The sequence below is a fragment of the Mus musculus genome, chromosome 11 (genome assembly GCF_000001635.26).
Source record: "Mus musculus strain C57BL/6J chromosome 11, GRCm38.p6 C57BL/6J".
Lineage (NCBI taxonomy): Eukaryota > Metazoa > Chordata > Mammalia > Rodentia > Muridae > Mus > Mus musculus.
Window position 1 is genome coordinate 118,266,482 of NC_000077.6, and position 23,356 is coordinate 118,289,837.

The 23,356-nt window shown below is 50.9% G+C and overlaps 1 protein-coding gene across 7 annotated transcripts in view; it reads right to left on the bottom strand.

Moving 5' to 3' along the window:
• Positions 1–23,356, bottom strand: part of Usp36 (ubiquitin specific peptidase 36) — a 30,610-nt gene that overhangs the window by 6,831 nt on the left and 423 nt on the right. The window contains exons 2-16 of one of the 7 annotated variants that reach the window (XR_003949510.1): positions 21,266–21,342; positions 21,119–21,145; positions 19,257–19,518; positions 18,378–18,599; positions 13,335–13,445; positions 12,724–12,826; positions 10,787–10,854; positions 10,279–10,349; positions 9,658–9,740; positions 8,487–8,598; positions 7,035–7,175; positions 6,470–6,570; positions 5,651–5,789; positions 2,063–2,731; positions 1,321–1,485 (exon numbers count right to left, since the gene is read on the bottom strand). Coding sequence is in view for 5 of the 7 variants with exons in the window: in XM_006534303.2 (XP_006534366.1) it covers positions 1,321–1,451; positions 2,063–2,731; positions 5,651–5,789; positions 6,470–6,570; positions 7,035–7,175; positions 8,487–8,598; positions 9,658–9,740; positions 10,279–10,349; positions 10,787–10,854; positions 12,724–12,826; positions 13,335–13,445; positions 18,378–18,599; positions 19,257–19,509 (2,204 nt within the window). In the remaining 2 variants the exon portion in view is untranslated. Of the gene's footprint in view, positions 1–1,320; positions 1,486–2,062; positions 2,732–5,643; positions 5,790–6,469; positions 6,571–7,034; positions 7,176–8,486; positions 8,599–9,657; positions 9,741–10,278; positions 10,350–10,786; positions 10,855–12,723; positions 12,827–13,334; positions 13,446–18,377; positions 18,600–19,256; positions 19,519–20,172; positions 20,291–21,118; positions 21,146–21,185; positions 21,343–23,356 lie in introns of those variants that run through there. The other 6 variants (XM_006534303.2, XM_006534304.4, XR_388534.4 and 3 more) reach the window with 6 other exon arrangements.

A 23,356-nucleotide genomic window follows, 5' to 3' on the forward strand; every position in this document is an offset into this window, starting at 1 on the left:
TCACGCCAGCCAGAGCAGACTTGAGCGCAGCCTGCACTAGCGTCACTCCAAGTGTCTGCCAGAGCTTAACAACGGTTTACACTGGCAGGGGCAGTGGCGAGCACCTTTAATCCCAGGACTCCAGTGGAGCTCTCTGAGTTTAAGAGGCCAGCCTGGTCTACTCATCCAGTTCTAGGAAAGCCAGGGCTGTTATATAGAAAAAGCCTGTCTCCACCCCTGCCACCCAACACACACAAGACCCTCACAGAGACGCACATTTACACTTGGCCTGGAAAGATGGCTCAGCAGGTAAGAGCAGTTGCTGCTCTTGCTGAAAACCCAGGTTCAGTGTGCAGCAACCATCCAGTGGGCCACATCCTGTCTCTCCAGCTCCCTCTTCTGACCTCTGTGGACACCAGGCACACACGTGGTGCACGGAATACTTGCAGGTAAAATATTCATACATACAGATCTAAATCCTAATGAAAACAGACCTACTGCGCCAAGTGTGGTGGTGCACAGCTTGAACCTCAGCGCTCAGGAGGCAGGCTGATCTATATGGTAAGGCCGTCTCAAACGAATAAAACTTGACAGAAAAAATGAACAACTCCCCCTAATGCTCCAACATTTAGGGACCTTAACACTTAAGGACACCCCACAAATGTTATGCTAGAGACAGGACGCATGCATGTTCATGGTGGGGATAGTGGCAGCCATGAATATCATGTCACAACCTTCTAGGACCGGCTGACTCAGTGGGAAGAGGAGGAACCCACAGCACCACAGAGCCTCACTTGTGCTCTCTCTTAGTTCCTGTGTCCCAGCTGCTGTGGCGCTTGGGCCCCAGGGACCCGGGTGACTGAGTGTCAAGAGTCCTCACATCTTGTCACTCAGCACTCCTAAGGGATGCAGGCACCATGGAGTCCGGCCCCTTACTGGGTCAGATCACCCATGGATGAAATTAAAGGCCCTGGACGATGGTATAGCACTCGAGAACCCAGTCCTCCTTCTCTAGGCCTGGCACGCAGCCAGCAGCCAAGAGATGAGGGATGACGCTGACAGGAAAGATGTCCCTGCAGGGCTCCTATGATCACAGGGCCTGAGGGGTCAAAAGCCAGGACAGTGCAGTGCTCCAGGTTTCAATGTTCCTGGGGTAGACTGGCAGGCAGGCGAGAGGCCAAGACTCTGAAGACCGACAACTCGGCCTCACTGCAGTTCTTTTTCCAGACAGGGATGGACAGGAGAGGCCTCTGTCCTCGGCGACCCAGGGCTCCTCAGCAGCCAGGTGCACAGAAGCACAGGAGGGAAGGAGCCGCACCCAGGGCCTGCCCCCAAGCTCACCTGGTCTTACTGACAGGCCCAGTGGAGGCAACGACGGGGTGGGTGGCTTTCATGGGGGAGGTGAGGTCGCAGAATGCTGAGGGGGAAGGTGAACCGATGTCATTGCCGGTCGCCCTCCGCAGGGTGCTGGCCTGCAGTTATTGACATAAATAAAAACTTGGTGGTCTAAAAAAAGGTGTCCGTGAGTGAAGAGGGAAAATAAAATGGAAAATAAAATAAAATGAGCCCAAAAAGATGAAGGGACAGAAGAAAAAAAAAGGGGTGGGGGTGGGGTTGGTGGAGAGAGGGGACAGCAGAAGAAGAACCAGAGTGTTGTTGGTTAGAAATAAAAAGGAAAAGGACAGGACATTTCAACAAGCATCCCGCCGCAAGCCCACACACTGCTCACGCCCCACAAGCTAGGGGTGGGCGGCTCCTCCTCAGCCTCCCTACCTCCCCACCCCCACCCCCAGCCCGGGCAGCTGTCCGTCTCTGAGTGCCCTGTGGCGGCTCAGCTAGGAGACTCCATCATAGAAAACTGGTTAGTCCTCTCAGACATGACTACCAACAATCTGAGGTACTGAATAACTGGGATCCCCTCAAAGCAATCTTCCCCTTAAACAGTCCTTTCTCAGCTTGCAAACCGCAGGGAATACCAGCAGGCACTCTGGTGCCAGGGTCTGAAGTCCTCTGTGATTCCCTATCCTATCCTCACATCTCCAGCCCCAGGGCGCTTTCAGAGAGGAGACCCCCACACACCCACCTTCTTGGCTGACAGGGCCAGTTTTTTGGCTGGTGGAGGAGACATGAGGCTTGTGGGCTCGGTTGTGGTGCTGCTCAGGGCCGGGGACTTCAACTTCACCATCTTGGCATCTACTCCATTCAACAGCGCTTTGGGATGGCCAGCGGTGGGACAGTTTGTTCCCTGAGAATCACAGGCATGCGCAGCTCTGCTCTCTGCGGTCTGCGGGGCCTTGGCAGGGTCACTGCTGGCAGAGTGCTCGGGGCTGGAGCTGCTTGAATCCCCCTTCTCCAGGTCCACACCACTGCCTTCGCCCTTCAGCCTGTGCCCGTTAGTAATGGCTCTGGCCAGGAGCTTCGGGGAGGTAGAGAAGATGGTGTCTCTGCTTGCCCAGGAGCCGGGCCGCTGGCTCCGGGACTCGCCGGTCCCAGGAGAGCCCTGAGAAGTGGTTGGAGATGTGGTGAGAGACTGCAGTGGGGCTGACTTCTTCACCTTCTTTCCGGGCTCATCCAGAATGGTGGGCATATGAGTGGGCGTGGGCGTGAGTCTTGGGGACGGGGACCCGGCAGGTGTCTTGGCAGGAGCACATCCGTTCTGTAACTTCAGGCCAGGAAGGGAGCCATTTCTGGACACAGGTACGCCAACCTCCTCAGGGGCTGGGAGCTTTCTCATCATTACAGAGTCTTGTCGCTAAAAGGAGCAAGGCAGGAACCCATCAGAGCTCAGAGGAGCACTGTCCAGGGAACATGGCTCCCCCCCCCACCCCCAGGGCAACTTCTGGGAACAAATTGGCTTCTGGCTAATGGTAAAGACTTTTGGTGCTTCAAGACTTGTATAAGGGGCTGGAAGGATGGCTCAGCGGTTAAGAGCACTGACTGCTCTTCCAGAGGTCCTGAGTTCAATTCCCAGCAACCACATGTTGGCTCACAACCATCTGTAATGAGATCTGATACCCTCTTCTGGTGTGTCTGAAGACAGCTGCAGTGTACGCATATACATAAACAAATAAATCTTAAAAAAAAAAAAGACTTGTATAAAAAACAGGCTGCAGTTTATGACTGCCCGGGAGAAAGAGAAGCCCCATCATGCAAACTGCCCTTCACTAGGTCACACACGAGATACCCAGTGTCGTCACCCTGCCACAGCTAAACCCTCCACACAGGAAGGAGGTAGACGCCTTTAAAGCCTTCAGTGTCTCACTGGCAGCTACACAACTTTTGATTGTTTACAGAAGCTTGCATTATTATTCCCCATGCCTTAATTAAAAACAATCAACTAAACAAACAACAAAATGTAAACTTTTTTCTAAGCTTATATATCTGCCAAAAAAAAAAAAAAAGTAAATCAAATGATATAGAAGTCAAAGGAGCAAGTTTTGGAGGCTGGAGAGATGGCTTAGTGGTTAAGAGAACTATGGCTGTTCTTCCTGAGGACTGGAGTTCAATTCCAAGCAAACATGAGTGGCTCACAACCATCTGTAACCCCAGTACCAAAGAACGCAGCACCCTCTTCTGGCCTCTGTGGGCACTGCATGTACATGGTATAGAGACATATATTCGGGTATACACCCATATACATAAAATAAAAATAAATCTTTAAAAACCAAGGCCACATGCAAAGAATCCACTGTCTGTAAACCTTCCGTGATGGCTGCCTCAGTTACCTCAGTCCTTATGGCTCACACAATGACTCACACACAGTCAGTACTTTACATTTTTGTTGTTATTGTTGTTGATGATCAATTTAAAATAAAAAAGATGGCAGTCTTTTCCTAGCAGCTATGTTAACAATTCCGGAAAGTGTATTCCTGGGCTGTGGATGACCTCGTGAACTCCAACTCATGCGGGCAAACTGGACTTCCTCTTTCCTGGCAATGCCCGTGTATTTCCAGACACTGCTATGGTAGAGTCCTGTGTCCAGGCACTCATCAAGTCCTACCCTACCCGGCAATCACCCAGTGTGTTCTGCTTGCTACAAACACGAGCTTCCTTGTATTTGCTAGAGTTCTTCTAGAGAGTGGGGGAGTGGAGGGAGGGGAACACCAAGTTGAAACCTAGAGCCTCACAGGCTAAGCATACACTGACCACTAAACTACCGCTCCCAGTCCCCTTCTGCAAACATTTTTAAAAATTTTACTGTGTAGCCCTGGTTGTCCTGGAACTCACTTTATAGACCAGGTTGGTCTCAAAACTCATAGAGATCTGTATCCCTCTGCCTCCTGAGTCCTGGGATTAAAGGTATAAAAAAAATATATATATATCTATATATCTATATCTATATCTATATATATATATATATCACTGTCCAGTGATTTTTACAAAAGTTTACTTTAGCTAATCGCCACTTTTCCTACCAATTGGAAAGTGTATGAAGTCTTATTTCATACTTTTAATGACTTCTACTTTCTTCTGAGTTTTGGAATGGCTAACTTTTTTTTTAAAGATTTATTTTATATATGTGAATACATTATCGCTGTCTTCAGACACACCAGAAGAGAGCATAAGATTCCATTATAGATGGCTGTGAACCACCATGTGGTTGCTAGGGATTGAACTCAGGACCTCTGGAAGAACAGTCAGTGCTCTTAACCACTGAGCCATCTCTCCAGCTTACTTTTACAGACTGTTTCCTGACAGGAACACATCTCTCGTTCTGCAAAATCTAGTCATCTATTGAAGATCACATATACCAGGGACTCAAAGTGAAGTGACACTGGGCAGGTGTGACAGCTCACATCTGTAACCAGTACTCAGCAAGCTGAGGCAAAGGCTCACTTCCAGTTCAAACCCACCCAGTCTGGGCTACACAGTGCCTACTCTCTTCCAAGTGGGCAGTATAGGAAGCTGTGTGCTGAACAAAGCCTGCCAGTGAAGCAGTCCTGCCCTCTTGCTGTGGCTTTTCCATGGCCTCTGGGTGCGCAGGTCTGCCTCCTTCCATCAAGGGCACCTCTGCAAGTGAGGCTGTCAGCTTCCCAAAGAGCTGCAATGACTTCCAACTTTGGGTTAAATCACCTGGGTTAAAACCAAAAGTCCAAGCCAGGCACGTCTTTAATGCCAGCACTAAGGAGGCAGAGGCAGGGGGGATCTCCGAGTTCGAGACTAGCCTGGTTTACAGAGTGAATTTCAGGACAGCCAGGGCTACACAGAGAAACCTTGTCTTGAAAAACAAACAAACAAAAATCCAGAAGTCCATAGACGACTAAGCTTTATTGCTATGTATGTGTGTGGGTATATGTTTGCGTGTATATAAACATACATGTTTCTATTCTGAATTATTTGCAAAATGCAGACATCATAGAGGCCTTTTTACCCACAGGTGTGTCTATATCTAGCACCAAAGAACTGCAAAGAAACAAAAGGTCAGGACAGCAGCTTGAGGAGAAGGCACAGTGGGATGTTTTCCCGATAGCCTGTGTTCAGAAGCTGACAAACCTGCCCAGCTCTGTGCTCTGAGCACCCACAGCTGGGAAGAATGTGGTTGGTACAGTGCCACAGCCTACATGTTCCTCTCACATTGCAAGAACCCACAGAGGAGATGCCCTGGAACTCCGAAATACTCAAAGCAGGAGCCAGAAGGGTGGCCAGGTCGGCTCTTCCACTTACACAGTACCTTTGCCATCAGCGGGGAGGGAACAACCCCATTGCCAGGGCTCTTCTTGGAGTGCTCTGGAACAACTTTGGGACGGCTAGGGAGAGTGGCGCCCACTCTGGAGACAGGGCCCTCAGGACTTTTCTTAGAGCCTGGAATCCTAGAGAGGAAAGACAGGAGTCAGAGATTTTCTCCACTCAGGCTCAGAGACACTGGAAGGCAGGGTTGCACCAGGGCGAGCGAGCAGGGAAAGAAGAGCGTCCGAGGCCCCAGGGCCCCGACTGGCTTCTCAGAACCCCCATCTTGACCCTCTGCATCCTAAGAACCCGAGAGAAGCACCGGAAGCCTGCAGGGAGGGTACTGAGTCCTCCAGGGCTCGCCCTCGGGAAGCAAGCAAGCCAAAGAGTCCCAAAACCCATCACCCAGAATAGGCAGGGTGGCACCAAGTGCCAGGAGTCCCTCAGGGACAGCCAATCTCTGTGTGACTTCTTAAAATCTGTAACGTGCCCATCCACTCAATGTGCAATGGGTCACTTTACCAAAGGTGCCACAGGCTACTACATAAATAACAGTCACCCACCCACTGCTGTAAGCAGGCAGAGCCCTCCCCCTCAGCCGCCCCCACAACAAGTGGCCTTTCACCCACCCAACAAGAGAGCTTGGCTGAAAGGTCCTTCCCAGAGGACAAACTCCAGATAATTCCCCTCCATGAAATCCCCAGGAGCTCACAGACAGGAAGGGCTTCAGACAAGCTGGCTCAGGCAGACAGAACCTGCTTTCTCTGGGGCGTGGGCAATGCTAGGGAGCGCGGAAGCTAGTTCCTCACTCTCAGCTCCTCACCGCAGATAGAAGAGCACGTAGGCCTGCTGGTTCAGAACCACCTTGACATTGCTGGAATGGACCAAGGAGTCGTTCATCTGGTACCACTGTCCATTGCTGGCCTGAGTGTCAGGAGGAAGCAGCAATCAGCAGATGGGCCACGAGCCACCACTGCTTTATTTGTGACAGACAGAGGCTAACTGCACTTTCAGCCGGGCCCGAACTCTCAATTCCAGAATACTGGAATTACAAAGTCATGGTCTACCATACCCACTAGGGATGTTAAAAACTTTAAAAATTTACATGTGTTTATTTGTTTGTTTATTGGGTTGGGGCTTGTGTAGTGAGGCTGGGTAGTGTGCGTTTTTACCTGCTGAGCCACTCTGTTGGCTCTAGAATCATGGTATAAAAGACATCTTTCTACCCGTTTATGGGAAGGAGAACCAAAACACAAATTCAAAGTACTGCTGTTTCCCAGAAGACAACAAAAAGAGGTGCAATGGCCTCACTTGATTTCAGGGCTCCCCTCGCCCCAGAACATGCTCGCTCACTGTGTGGCTGAGCTCAGCAGTAGGTCAACTCTAACCTTCACATAGCAGTAGTAGTGCCCAGCGTGACAGCTGTAGCCTGAGTGCACCAGGACAGCATAGAGCCCATACATGACAGGATCACCGCTGCTCTGCGACATGTATGGACGGATGTTCAGGAACTCTGGATAGCCAACATCCTGTTAGAAAAGAAAAGGCAAGGGACACTTACTCAGGAGAACACGGGCCATCCTCCTTCTGCATCCACAGCCCTCAGCAATGCTTGTGCTGACCAATCTTCACTATGTACCTCAGGATAGACTCCAACTCACTCTATGGCCCAGGATGGTCCCCAGTGCAGACAGTAGCCCAGACTGGCTGTGAACTCATCGTAACCCTTTCATTTCATCTCCCGGGTGCTGGCATTACCGTCACGCGTTGCCAGACCCAGCCTTTTCTTTCTACTGACAAAATCTCATAAGCCAGCATTTCCACAACAGGCTCCTGAGTCCGGATCTAACTTTGTTATAATACCGAATTTTCAGGTTCAAACAGAAGAATGGTTCACAGTCTGGGGTTCTCTAAACCACAGCTGAGTAGGGCTCACAGGAAGCCTGAGCTCCCGAGGACATGGGCACAGCGCCCCCCCACACCCCCACCACCACAACTGTGTACATAGTCAGGCTCAGGAGGACACAAACAGTCACCTGGAAGCGGGAACCTCAATTAGAGATGACCTCCATTAGACTGCCCTGAGGCCTACCTAACTTCCCTGGATGAGGGCTCTGACTTGCACAAAGAATACTCATTCTCTATTTTCAGTAATTTATTTGTATTTTACGTACATTGGTGATTTACCCCCATGTATGTCTGTAGAGGGTGTCACATCCCCAACAACAGGAGCTACAGGCAGGTGTGAGCATTGTCTGTGTGAGCACTGGGAAAATGCCCAATGGGTTAGAGGCACTTGCTATTGTTCTAGAACTCACATGGGCTCCTCATATCACCCACAACCCCAGCTTCGGGAGATGATGCCCTCTTGTGGTCTTTGAAGGCACCAGACATCAGAGGTACATACTCACTCACATACACAGACAAGAAAATGAGAGATGGGAGTATACCAGGAATGGTGGCGCACACCTTTAATCCTAGCTCCCAGGAGGCAGAGACATGTGGATCTCTGAGTTCAAGGCCATCCTGGTCTACAGAACAAGTTCCAGGACAGCCAGGGCTACACAGAAAAACACTATCTTAAAACAAACAAATAAAGTTTGTCTAAGGGGTTGAGGCTGCTGCTGCTACAGAGGACCCAAGTTCAATTCTCAGCACTCACATAAACTCATGTCTATAACTCCAGTTCTGGAGATAAACACCCTCTCTGGCCTCTGAGGGCAGCAGCTTTACAAATGACACACAAACATGTAAAACTTAAACACTCATACACACAAAATATTTTAAAATAAAGAAATGCAGATTCCCAAGACCTGCCTCGACAGGTGGGGTGCACTCACCTTGGTGATCTTCCCCCCACTAAAGTTGGCGAAGCGCTTGAGGGACAGAGTCAGGACATTGGATGTTCTATGGATGGTGAAGCGCTTGCTGGCTGGAACCTTCTTCTTACACCTACAGAGAGAATGGAAAGCCACTGGTATGCTCTGCAGTGCCGTGGCCTGCTCCCTTGGTAATGGGAGGCCCACACCAATGGCACAGGAAACCAAAATCTACATGCGCTAAGCTAAAGAAAACTCCTGGAGACAGCAAAGACTAGAGAGGGAAGTCAAAAGCAAATGACTCACTCGGGCAAGAGCCCGCCTGGCAGGTGCAAAGGGCTGACTCTAGACAGCACGGGGACGAGCACGGTGCCCACGTGGACACAGAAAGTGGAAGCACAGAGCCAGGACGGGGAAGAGGGGGGGGGGGAAGAGGAGGAGGAGGAGGAAGAAGAGGAAGAGGAAGAGGAACAAAAAAGCCCAATGTAGTTGTGGCAGTGAACACCTTTATTCCCAGCACTCAGGAGGCAAAGGCAGGAAGATCTCTGAGTTCGAGGCCTGCCTGGTCTACAGAGTAAGTTCCAGGACAGCCAGGGCTACTTGGTGAGACCCTGTCTCATAACAAACAAAAGCCCAATGCGGTGGTGCTTGCCTTAAATCCCTGCCAAGGCTAAACAGCGAGACCCTTCCTCAAGACAGACAAACAAAATATCTGTAATAAAAACAAGAAACAGACAAAGAACCCCAAAAGACAACTCAGGAGCTCTGTGCCGGGAGCGGCCTGGAGGCAGGGCAAGTGTGCTTGGTGCTGCAGCTATCAAGTGAGCTCCATGGCAGCACAGGCCAGGACGAGCCCTGTAAGGATGGCTGTTGGTGCTCGTCAGAAAGATGACCTGGGTCATGGGAACCAGAAGCTGCTGGCGGGTCCATGCGTCAGACCCGTGTCTCTCTGACTCAGTTTCCACCACAGACAACAAGGAAAACAACACCCTGCTCCTTATGCACAGCCTTCGACAAGGACAGGCGCTCCAGGCCTCACTCAGCCCTATCCTGCCACTCAGGAAATGTGAGCAGGGGGCATCCCTGAGGGAGGGCCAGGCAGCTATAACGGTGCTCGGGACGGTCACGTCCTTACATTCACTTATAGCACACATATACTCTGGATGGTCACATCCTTACAGAGGACACTTACTTAGCACACATATAGGCGTTCTCTCCACTCAGGACATCTGACTTCACAAAAAGTTCCAGAGCGCGCACAATATTTGCAGCTTGCTGAGGAGGACAAAATGGAGCGGAGTGAGCAGCCAAAGAAAAAGCCTGACTCAAGAAGTCCCGAGGCTGAGGCAGCAACCGAGAAAACCTGACTTGCTTAAAACCCGGCCTGCTACTGCACCCCATCCCGAGCAGAGGAGCATGGAGCAGACAGTGCCCTTCTCCAGAGGTGACAGGTGACAGCCACGTGAGTCAGGCACTCTCACTGTGACTGCAGCTGGGTTGGCAAAGGCAAGGGCAGGCTGACAGCAAAGGAGACTAATGGGTGCCTGTTCCAAACGCTGTCCCCAAGCCCCAGTGAGGCACTGTCACTTTCTGTGCCTCAGACCCGGAAACTTAGCTTTACTCTATTTAGCTGACAGAAATTTGCATAGGAGAACTGCAGACAGATGCAAATGTTGGCCTGTCCGCCTTGTGCAGCATGCGGAGGCTGCAGGAGAGCCAAGCTGCTCTTCCATGTCTATTCTGACTCACACCTTTCCCACTGCTGAGCCCCCTCCTCACGCCCCCAGGAACACAGATCACTGCCCAAGCGTACCCGGATCTCCAGTGCTATGTCCAAGTAGGGATCGTATGTGTCTGAGACACTCTTGCACACAGAGCACTTCACTGCAACAGAACAGAGGCACAGGGAGCTGTGACCCACGGGGGTACCACCCAGGTCCAGAACCTAGAACCACAGGTCTAGAGCATTTAACTCGGCTCACCCAAAAGGTGACTGACCCACCAACTGGAGACAGAGATACAGGTGAGGCCAGGTTCTGTCATCAGGCCTGGTCTGCCTGACTGGCCACTGCCACAGGCCAGTGGGCAAGCCCTTACAGCGTCACACAGGCCTCATCCCGAGGACCAGGAGCTCTAAGGATGGGCCCCATCATCATACACCATGCTTCTCCGGCTCCCTCAGGGGATACTCCTATAGTGGACAAGGGCAGCCAGGCAGAAAGACAAAGCCTGGGAGCTTCAGCCACCACCATGTGGTTAAGTTCTCACAGTCTGGGAATGTGTGCAGATCTGCTTAAGTGGAGAGCACACCTCCTGCTTACCTCGGGACCTGAGATAGCCTCCAAAGATCTGATGCACCAGGGTAGTAGCCTGTGTCTGCCGATCCAACCTAAAAGGAAGCCACGGCCGTGAAGAGGATGGCCCAGCACAGGATAGCTACTCACACCCAGCATCCCACCCCCAGTCACCACCTATGAGCTGACAATGGGACAACCTTCTCCACCTAAGCCCCCAGCAGTGCTCCTGAGCTCCTTACAGAACCTCTACCTGCCTGGGCCCCACCCCTACAACATCTCAGGCAACTACACTGACACACCACAGAACGCCCCAGCATCTCTATCCAGGAGCAAGCACCCAAGGACTCGAGCCTTGACTGGGGAGGCAGGTCTAGCCCCTGTGGCCAATGACACTGACCCTTTTTTTCTACGCCTTCCAGTGAGCATGCAGGTTCTGCACTACTACCTGACTGGCTATCACACTGTGGTGGTTTGACTATGCTTGGCCCAGGGAGTGGCACTATTAGGAGGTGTGACTTCGTCGGAGTTGGAGAAGTGTGTCACTGTGAGGGTGGGCTTTGAGACCCTCTTCCTAGCTGCTTGGAGACAGTCTGCTCCTGGCTTTTATTTTTTGAATCAGGCTGTAGACCTCTCAGCTCCTCCAGCGTCACGCCTTCCTTGATGCTACCATGCTTCCTACCATGGTGATCAGAACCTGTAAGTTAGCCCCAGTTAAACGCTGTCCTTTGTAAGAGCTGCCTTGGACCCAGTGTCTGTTCACAGCAGTGAAACCCTAACTTAGACACACAAGAAGGTACAGGTCACCTGGGCCTCAGATGGAGGAGGGCCACCCTGCCCTCCTCCCTGACACCACTAACAAGACACCTAGGCAGCGCTAAGCCATGCTGCCTACCTACTTTCTTGTCTCCTGCTGAGCAGTACCTGCTGAGCACTCTACGTGACTGACTCCGCCCCACTCACCCTCTGGGACTAGTAATGGCACTGGTGTTCACTAGGAGACTACAGCAATGGAATGATACAGCCAGCTCCCAGCTGCTTCAAGGCCCCTGAGTGGTACTAATGTGGAGACCTCCCATGGCCATCTCCAGTGGCCGCCATCACACTGCTGACCCTGTGCTGCACTGTTCACCGCCCTCTGAACGGATGATGGTACCAGGCTTACAACCAAGAGACGCAATTTTGTTGTGCGATGATAGGCAATAAAGATAAAATCAGCCACACTATTAATGAGAAGAAAGGACAATTCAGCTCCCAAACCTGCAGGGACACAGCCCGGAATACACTGAAAGCCAGGAGCAGTCAGAGCCCACACAGCTACTCAGAGGCTTGGGCAGCTAGGGCAGACTCCAGAAACACGGGAAGAAGGCAAAGGGACAGACAGACAGACAGGCATGTTGACACTAGGTATGGGAGGGAAAAGGAAACATTTAGGATATCTCCCCAAACCTAAAACCTCGGGCAGTCACACGTAGCACTCCAGAAACAGCCATCCGTGGTGCAAGGAGCCCGAGGCCAGCTAAGGCCACACAGCAAAAAACAACAGGAGAAAACAACGCAGCATCAGACAGAAGAAGACGTCGATTATGACCTCTCACACATCAAACAGAAGACGTCCAGTTATGACCTCTCACACATCAAACAGAAGACGTCCAGTTATGACCTCTCATACACTGCTCCTCAGGAGTATGAGCCCCGACCTGCCTTCTCTATTTCAAAGTAATGAGACTAGATGATTTAGAGACTAGACGAGTTCACAGCCACGGACAGCCTAATCCTCAGCCTGGCGTCTGGTCACAGCTAAGCGGCCCATACTACAGGGCACCAGGAGGCAGGTGCCTGGGAGTCAACACTCCTCCTCAGAGGACAGCCTAGAGGGAAGCCCCCTGTGTTGACAAGAATGTCATGCTGCCCAACACAAAGGTGTCCTCAGCTGAGGACGTGTGGGGAGGAGAGGCACGTACTTAGCGTAGCCATTCAAGCAGGCCTTCTGCATCGCATCAATGGTGTACCGCAGGAATTCGTGTGCATCCTCTTGGTTCCCGAACCGGAAGTGCCGGGCAATCTCTGCAGGCAGAAAGGGACGCAGGAGGGGGATGACTGTGGGAGGTGACTTTGGGAAGCCACTTCTCCAAGAGCCAACACATCAACATGCCACAGTGCTACAGCTTATGCCGAGCCCACAACCTTTCTGCCGACTGACCTGAAGGCAGAGCATCCTCATAGTACACAGCAGCTGGCTGCTCTGATGCCCTTCACCACAGGCACCCCCACCTGCCCCTCCAGCCCGCCCAGCTCTCATGCTCACCCGCCAGGCTCCATTTCAAACACAGCCCTCCACCTGGCTAAGACCTAGCTATTCCTCCACGTGGTGCCAGCAGAGGGCCTCCCTTCAGTAACACCGAGCATGTGTGTCTACACTGACTCCCATGCCTTGGGTCAGCACTGCTGTATGGGACCTTCCACACATGAGGAGTCCTGAGCTTTCCTTCCTTCATGGCTTTTTTTGTCCTCTTTTCTCCAATCACAGAGCTAGCCCCGGCAGACACTCGCCCGCCCAACATTCCATTCTTACTTTTCAGGTCTCTGATGAAGGAGACGGGCTTGATAGCATTGCCGCTGTTGGCAAAGGCCTGGACCATGTGGTTTTGCATGAGACACAGCATGCAGAAGCCCCCTTGGTGACCTAGAGCGGGTAAGAAGCGACTTCAGGGCAAGTGCTTTCCAGAGAATTCACAATGACACCCCCTCACCCCCAGTGCAGGGGAGATTTTCTACAGCCCTTCCTTTCAACCTGGCTCCTAGACAGAGCTAAGTGGCCCAGGCTACAGGGCCCAGGAGTCAGGTGCCTGGGTGTCACACACAGACCATGTGTGACAGCTTAGAGAGGCTCAACAGAAGCTACTGACTAGCAAGCCATGAGCCAGGTGGCCTGCCTCCTGCTTTGTATGAATGGATTGGTTTCGCAATAGATGTTACACTAGAATGAGGTGCATTCCTGCCTTTAAAATTGTGGCTATTTTAAATGCAGAGATGTAGCAAGACCACCCCCATCCTGCTCTACCGGGCTGGCTTTGGGCAGTCTGTTAAGTGACATACTGATATTACAGTCATACATCCCACAATCCTTCACATGGGACAGTGAATTAGGCATGACTGGTCCCATCTGAATACTCACTGTAACACACAAACAGTGTCATCACAGCTGGGGATTAGCAGGCTCACCAAGGTACGCTGGCTACATCACACACTTGCAATTTGCTTTCCTAATGTCCACACTGCCCACACAGCTCTTTCCCTAGCCCTACAGCTGGGCGGACAGGTCTGCTTATAGTACCCACCCTAACACACTCCACTGTTTCACTCCTACCACTGCAACGAGCAACCCTGTCTCCTGTGCACTAAGGGATGCACATAGAAGAAATTCCTGGACCAAAGGAATCTGTTTGTTAACTCTGTGTTAAAACACGGCTCTGAGCCCTGGTTATCTGGCACAGGCTAGCTGCCAGGTGCCTTGGATCCCTAAGAAGACAGACCCTGGATATGAAGTTTCCAGCCAATGCAGTCACATAGAATCCAACCCCACCCAATGACTTCTCCCCTCCATAGCTGAGAGCAGTGTTAACACTCCAGAAACACTGGCTGCTCCCAGATGGGCAGGAGATGCTTACAGGACATGCAGGAGACACGCACCATAGCTGTCACTCCACAACTGCCAACACCACACTGCAGATAACATTATTTAACTAAATCAATCCACAAAGTTGACAAATGGCTCAAAAAGATTGCCTTGGAGGCTGGGTGATGGTGGCCACACCTTTAATCCCAGCTCTTAGGAGGCAGAGGCAGAGGCAGGCGGATCTCTGAGTTCCAGAACAGCCAGGGCTAAACAGAGAACCTCCTGGCCAAAAAAAAAAAAAAAAAAAAAAGACAAGACCCCCACGGAACAATAAAAACTGGAAGCGGGTGGGCTCTACAGGGAAAGAATGTACAGCAGAAGAGCTGAGCCACTCCTGGGCTTGGGAGAGCAGAGCCACTCCTGGGCTTGGGAGAGCAGAGCCACTCCTGGGCTTGGGAGAGCAGAGCCACTCCTGGGCTTGACAACTCTTACAGTACCTCCCACCTTTCTCAATTATGGCTATTGTCAACAGCTAGGGATTGAAGCCTAGGCCTGTACATTTGCTGGACAGGGAGGGATGCTATGCTAGCTACGTTCACTCTTCTAAGAACAGAATGGTCCTGAACTTGTCATACACCCCGGGCTTTCTGCTAACATTGGTCCTGTCTCCCATCCACTTGCCTCTGGATCGAGCCTGATCTCCTGATTCCTAAGAGTCAAACCACCTCCCTTCCACCCTGTGACTGTCACTCTCCCCCTTAAAGTGCCACTATCTGTGGGCTGAGGTGATGCTCAGAGGGTAGGCCTGACTCCAAATCCCCCACACTCAGCTCGTTCTATCGTCCGTGCCTGCGAGCCCAGCATTGAGGGTCGGCAAACTGACCCTGAGAGCTTGCTACCCAGTCTTCCTATCCAGTGAGGTCGCAGTTCAGTGAGCTACCTTGCCTCAAAACATAAGGTGGAGAGTGACAGACCTTCAGTGTACATCTCTGCCTCTGCTCATGCATGTGAGCACACAGACAGCCTTTGTGTGTTTTCTCTGGGTCTTTCTTGTCCTCTGGACACTATGTTAATAAGATTCACTCAGAAGCTGACCCACACGTATGTGTACTGTTTGATTTTTTGAAGACTTACTTACATTTATGTGTAATGGGTATCTGACCTACACATATATTTGTGCACCATGGGTGTACGCCTGCTGCCCTGGGATGTAGGAGAGGATTATCAGATCCCTGGAGCTGCGGATGGCTGTGAACAGCAGATCCTCAGGACTGGAGCTGTGGACGGTTATCGCCACCACGGATGCTAGGAACTCTCGGGTCCTCTGCAAGAGCAGGCCACGCTCTAACCACTGAACCATCTTCATGAGCCTCAGTTCCAGCTAGGGGTGGGCTTTCGGTTGCTTTGTTTTGCTGGACAAAAATGTTTACTTTAAAAAAACCTTATGTACATGTATGTGGGTTTAGTGGCCCACACAGGAGCACTGCTTGCTCGCTTTCATTTTCGATTTATTTATTTATTTAACATGTACGAGTACACTGTTGCTGTCTTCAGACACACCAAAAGAGGGCATCTGATCCCATTGCAGATGGTTGTAAGCCAACATGTGGTTGTTAGGAATTGAACTCAGGACCCCTGGAGGAGCAGTCAGTGCTCTTCACTGCTGAGCCATCTCTCCAGCCCTTTGGTGTTGACTGTGTAGTCCTCACTGGCCTGGAATCACTATGTTGACCAGACTGTCCTTGAACTCACAGAGATCCCGAGAGGCCTCTGCCTCCTGAGAGCTGCATTAAAGGCGTGCATGGTATGGCTGGCTAGAAGGCTGTTTCTAATGTCGTCTTCTTTTCTAGCACCGTCTTACGGAGGTGGTGAGGCTGTCACCCATGCTCCTCTGGACCTCACAGGACATACGTACAACGTCATGGTCTAGAACCTTGGTCCAGTCCTGCTGTGCACCATGAGAAGGATGAGGCCCTCACTGACGCAAAGTGTAATTAATGTCACTGCCCGTTTCCCAGGCTCTTTCATGCCACTGATGTGGTAACTAACTACAGCTAACCACCTGACCATCCAGACAGGAAAACGAGCAACTTCTGACAGCACGTCCTGTGTCACGTGATACAACAGGAGGCCCTTCAGAGAATTCATTTCATCCTTATGATTCTGCGTGCAAGGCAGTACTATTCTGCATAGCAGGGACAGGAGGCAGAAGAAAGTCATAGAACATTCTAAAAACACAGCTGTTTGGCAGCAGAACTGGGACACGGACAGGCGGGAGGCCCTCTCAGCTGCTGAGCCCATAGCAACTGTGGGAGGCCCTCTCACAGAAGGCCTGCGCACTCGCTCAGGATGAACCTGAGTTTCTCCAGGTGATTTCTACAGCTGCCCAAGATGCTTGGTAATGAACTCAGACAAGCTCATCAGTAAGGTGGAATAAAGATTTTTTTCTTACCTTGCCCTCCAGATTGAAAAAACCCCCACAGCATAAGCGAGTGAGTGTTCTTTCTCTGCTCACTAGAAGAGTTGCTGAGGGTGAAGCATGGGCTAGCTCTGGTTTACAACTGTCTTTTGACAAGATCATCCCAGTGTGTGGTGTGCTGTTAGTTGTCCCAAAGGTTTTTTACCCACGGCCTGACTTTCTTGTGTGTGGTACACATGCCAATGAAGGCGAAGGCCAGACGTCAACTTCAGCTGTTGATCCTCTGTTATCCAACCCGTGTTTTGACACAGGCTCTTACGGGCCTGAGCCCCCAGGATATGTGCCTCCCTAGTGATATATTACAACTACACTCCTGACTGCACTATCTCCCAGGCCCTGGCTTACATTCATTATTAGCGAATATTAGTCACACCTTCTAATTTACTTAGTTTTTGATATTACATTTTATTTAACTCAATTTTAACATTTATTACTTATTTTTATTTTTTTATTTTTGGGGCATAGGTGTTTTGCCTACATGCATGTCTGTGACTAAGTGCGTACAGTATCTAAAGGGGGTGTCATGCTCTGGAACTGGAGTTAGACAGTTGTGAGCCATCCCGTGGATGCTGGGAACGGAACTCTGGTCCTTTGGAAGAGCAGCCAGTGCTCTTAACCATTGAGGTGTCTCACCAGCTTCTTATTTTAATTATGTGTATGTGTGTTGTGTGTATGTTTATGTCTGTGGGTGGGTATGTGCCATGGGTACAGATGTCCACAGAGGTCAGGAAGGGATGCCAGGCTCTGAAGCTGGAGCTGTAGGTTGTTATGAGCCACCTGGTGTGGGTCGTGGGAACTGAACTCAGAGCCTCTGGAAGAATAACACACGCTCTTAGGCATGGAGCCATCGCTCATCCCAATTTTTAAAAAAGATTTATTTATAAGTATTTTGTCTTACTGGGCAGTGATGGCGCATGCCTTTAATCCCAGCACTTGGGAGGCAGAGGCAGGCAGATTTCTGAGTTCGAGGCCAGCCTGGTCTACAGAGTGAGTTCCAGGACAGCCTGGACAGAGAAACCCTGTCTCGAAAAACCAAAAAAGAAAAAAACCAGAGTATTTTGTCTTCATGTATATACGTTTATCACATGCACGTCTGGTGGTCAAAGAGGGCGTCAGGTCCCAGAGAAAGGATCTTGTGAGCTACCACGTAAATGCCAAGCATCAAATAACCTAGGTCTTCAGCCAGAGCAACAAGTGTTGTAAACTGCTGCCCCAGGCTCCAGCTACTTCACTCAGTTCTACTCTGGGGCCTGTTTTGGGATAGATATAAAGCATCCTGGTCCAGCAAACACGTAAGACAGTTGAACAGACACAGTGTAGAGGTTACCTTTTACCTCTCTAGAGAGCATGACCCTACCTGAGACCCATCAATGGCCCGCCCATACTATAGCAGGCAAAATCCTCCTGAACATCACTCGAACAGAATGACGGCCCCTCTTGCACAGGGGTTTATCTAGCCAGTGTTAACAAGTTCAGCTGACTCACAGCAAAGCCCAGCCCCCACAGTAAGCCCCACTCACAGCTCCGTGCGTGCTCCTTGGAGAGCAAGTAGTTGGCCAGAGGTGGTGTGTAGGTCAAGCACTGGATGGTGGAGTTGAGGAAGCAGGTGTTACCCAGGTTGTGCAGCCCTGCGCCAACTCGGAAAACACGTTCCCACCTCAGGGACAGACGCTCCACAGGGAAGAGCACTTTCTGCGGGGCAGGGACTCCGTCGCCTCCACTTCCAGACACACGCTCGGTGCCTGGAAGAGAAAGAGCTGAGGGAGCGCGAGGAGAGCAGGCTATCCCAGGACCTGGTCAGTGCAGAGCTCAAGACCCCCTGCGGATGAGTCCCAGTGGCAGGCTAGCGCCTTGCACCGCACTGTGTGCCATGGGACCCGTCCAACCTCTGTATTTTCAACTCCACTTTCTTTTCAACCCTAAACAGTTATGTGAGTGTAACGTGAGTGGAAGGCCCATGTGTGCTGGGGTGAGAGGACAAGTCCTAGAGTCGATTCCCACCACTCTGAGGCAGAGTCTCCAATCCTATCTGGTGCTTGCCGAGGAGCATCATGGGGTCCTCCTGTCTGTCTCCTCGTCCCATCTTACTGTAGGTGTAGAGGTTACAGAGGTACTGCAGCACCCAGATCTGATGTTGGGTTCAGGTTGTAGACTCTGGGTGGCCAGGCTCACACAACTAATACTTTCTCAGTAAGCCATTTCCCAGACCCCGGGACCTACTTTCTGACCTCATATTAAACATGGGGGGTCAGGTACAAGGAACGTCCAAGTCCACAGCCATCCTCCCTACTCACTCTGCATCATGACATCTACTACTGTAGCCCACTGACCCCTGGAAACCCCAAACCACCCCAGCTGCCAACAAGGGCTACAACCCTGGTCAACACAGCCCCCAGTACCTGGTTTCCTGGCCTGGAGTTCATCTCCGCTCCTGTGGCGACTGGCTCCCTCAGCCCTGGCGCTCAACAGTACGTATTTGCTCTTCAAGGACTCCAGCTGGTAGGAGAAGCTCTTGCTGGCCGGCTCAAACTCAATCCTCTGCAGAAGCACCTTCTTGGCAGAGGCTGCCAGCAGCCTGCCCAGGTCCCCATCCTCGGCCGAGTCCTTGCGGCCAGGCTTGAGAGCCTCCTTCAGCTTATCGACTATAGGCATGGTGCATTCCTGCGGGGGGTGGGGAGGACCCCAGACCTGTGAACAGCTACCTCCTGGAACGAGCACATGACCTCTGCTTGCTCACACAGCAGCCATCAGGACCCAAAATGCACAGGGGCAGCTAAATGCACAGCAAGCAACTCTGCGTGTGGTGATTGGCGTTACTTCTAATTCTCACGCACTCCGGTTACACAATAAATGTGGAAATTGAATTGGGAGAGGGGCGGTGGAGATAGCACTGAGCACACATTGCTCTTACAGAGTGTAGTCACGCAGCTGACAGCCACTCACAGCAGGCTGCAGGGGACCCAATGCCCTCTTCTAGAATTCACAGGCACCTGCACGCACGTATCCATAAACACACACATGCAGAATTAAAAATTAAAGTTAAAAGAAAGAAACCTTAGCTAGGAGTCCACACACCTTTAATCCCAAACTTGGGAGGCAGTTCTAAGTGGTTCTTAGTGATGGGGACACCAGCCTGCCTTACAGTTCCAGGCCAGCCAGGGTTCACTCGTACATGCATGCACACACATACACACTCACGCACCAGTGTGCAAATGAATCAGCTTGTAAGCCAGATGACCGAACGTGTCTATACAGGCCTCTCTGTGCTCTTTGAGAGCTCAGGGGCCACATTCACTCCTGAGTACACGGACACACCTAGTCCAGGCGGAGAGCTGAGAAGAGTCACCATCAGGTTCCCATGGCTACTTTATTTAAGACAACACAAAGCAGCCCAGCTTCTCGAGTGGCACGCATGGAGATGACAATATCTTACCTATATTGGTTCAAATAAAATGTAAAAATCAATTTTACCCTTTCATTTTTCTCACGTAGCTGCTGTGAACATTGACCTTGCACTTGGCCACTGTTTCTTCCAGGCAGTTCATATAGAGACTGTCTCTCTCAGCTGGGGGCACGGCTACTCAATGCTGCCTTACTCCCTGCACCTGAGAGGCTGCTGCAAATTCCAGGCCAGCCTGGGCTACAGAGTATAACCACAACTCAATCAAACATACACAAAAACCACACACAGCACACACAGACCCAGATCTAGATAGACACACACCCAGTCAGTCTCTCTTTCAACTTGAGTGAAGATATCGAGAAGAAAGGCTAAGTGGGCAGCAGGGACTTAGGCTTCAAGGTTGTAGGCCTGTGCCCCCCCCCCCGCCCCCTTTAAGCTACAGCTTCAGGGACATAGCTGGGAAGGTGGCTATAGCGATTGACCCGTCAGCCAGGATGCCTGCAGGCCCTAACAGAAGCACAGTTTCCCAGGACAACAGCACAGAAACTGTAACAAAGAGATGCTCCCTCATCACTTAACAGCCACACCTGCATCCCCATCCTGTCCACCTCCCAACTCTCAACCCATCTGGCTACCGTTACCTGTTTGAGTCACAGTTAGAAAAATACATTTCCTGAAACTGCTGGCTTACATCAGACAAATGATATCCACAACCCTGACTATCCAAGAATCAGGTACACAGGTAGCTGAGATTTCTCTACCCCAAAATAAACAAAAACAAAGAAATTAAGCACCAGTCCCCTGACCCAAGAATGGCAAAGCCTTCTGTGATGGGGACTTATCAAGACTTTTACTCACAGAACAGTCATTGCCAGAGTCTGGTCCCTGGAAAAAAATAAAGAGACAAGGATACCTCCGGGCTTACCTGGGGTGCCCGTGCCTGGCTGCTGCTTCTCTCTGCAGCAGGTAAGGGAACCAGGTTCTCAAGGGAGGAACGGAACTGACCGGGAAGGCGCTCCCCTGGACTTCAGCCTGCTCGGTCACCAACACCGCCAAGTGTAGAGTCCAGAACAGGCCAGCACCTGGAGGGTGAAGAACGAGACTGTCACCTGTGAGTGGCTTCTCCCGCTGTCTCTTTAGTGGCTTTCTTGTGTGAACTGTGACCTTGTGCCAGGAAAAAAACCAGGTTATCATCAAGGTTAAAGGTAGCAAGGCACAGAGATGCTTGCCTCTAATCCCAACATTCAAGAAGCTGCGACAGGAGGATCAAGCATTCAAGGCCAGCCTGGGCTCTGTAGTGAGACTTTGTCTTTAAAAACAAAAAAATCCCTCTTCATGCTGAATTCACAATGAGTCCAGAGGACACAGTGCTCACAGATCACTGTAGTTATGACGTGAACACACCACCCTCTGTTCTACATCACAATCCTCACACTATACACAAACACACACACACACACACACACACACACACATACATACACACAGGGCAACTTCAATCTGAATAACATGTCCAAAGTTACAAGTGGAGAAGAATAGGTAAAAACCTCAAACTTTTTCCCCCCTTTCATTAACCAGGAAGGTGTTTTTTGTTTGTTTTTTTTTTTTAAATATGTGAAATCCTAATTTTCTAACTATAAACATTTTCTTCAATTCCCACCACCGTCAACTTGGCCCCATAAAGGTTTTTTTTTTTCTTTTTCTTTTTCTTTTTTGGTTTTTCGAGACAGGGTTTCTCTGTGTAGCCCTGGCTGTCCTGGAACTCAGAAGTCCGCCTGCCTCTTCCTCCCGAGTGCTGGGATTAAAGGTGTGCACCACCACTCCCGGCTGGCCCCATCACTCCCGGCTGGCCCCAAAAAGTTAAGTGTTTTCCGTCCATTCAAACACACACAGATGCAAAGGATGGTACAATCAGCACAATGCCACCATCAAGGGCTTAAGACAACTGCCTGACCAATCTTGGTTCACCTCTTCATTCCCAGGTTGCCTTGCAGAATGCCTCAGAACTCCATCTAACCAACGCCCCCACCCCCAACAGAATGCAGATGGGAGGTGGCCTGGCTTCTGAAAATCCCCACCACACAAACATCATTTTCAAAACCACACATGCCTCCCTACGGGGAGGTGAGAACTTTGTCCTGGCCCAACATGGTTCAGGGATGAGCAAATGGGAACACTAACCCAAAGGCATTTGCCACAAGGGCCTTAGGACCAAGGCAGGCTACTCAGCCAAGATCATTTTTGAAGCTATAGCAGGAAAAAAGTGTCTATCATTCTACCTGGAAGATACGGCTATGTGATGTAGGAGCGAGAAAAATGTTCGTGTAGTTCCCAGCAAACCCTCTAACATGCACACGCAGCACGTGTGACTCTCAGGCCAACCGGGATGCTTCCTCGACCCAGGTCTCTCAAGGACTAGGATACTCTGCACGCCCAATTTACATATCTAATTCGGAACTCAAGCCTGGCTCCTCCCTTCTGACAGATGTCATTTAAACAAAGCATTTCCTTCAGCTCTTTAAGCTGTTTTCCAAGAAATACTCAAGTCAGATTCTCAGGGTCACTTACATGCTGGCGAAGACAGAGCTGGGGCCTCCAAGGCATCCCACCGCAGAGCATTCCAAGTCAGGGAACAGTTGAACTACATGCTCTTTGGCATCCTCAGGCATCCAAGGTGCCTCCCTGTCTTAGGATGCTATTCCACCATCTCCATCACCAAGGGTCACGCCACAGACGCAGGCAGGCTCGCGCGCGCACACACAATCACACACCATAAGCAATGGGCATTTTGGTTAGAATGCTATCCTGCTATTACATTTCGGTGTGGATCCGTGTTAAGGATCTGACCCTGCCCTAGTCTATAAAATGGACTACAGCTATACCTCCACCCTAAGATTTCCAGCTCCGGGAACCTTCAAAGGAAAACCCGCTCTGAGAGAACAACCGCGATCCCAGCGACCTCACGTTCCAGAAGCTCCCTGGGATGAAGACTGATGCAATTCCCTGGCTACGCTAGGGTTTACAGGCACCCCTCACATCACCTGTCCCTTCCTCGGAGTCCCTGGCATCCCTTGTTCCTCCAAGTCCCTCGCACCC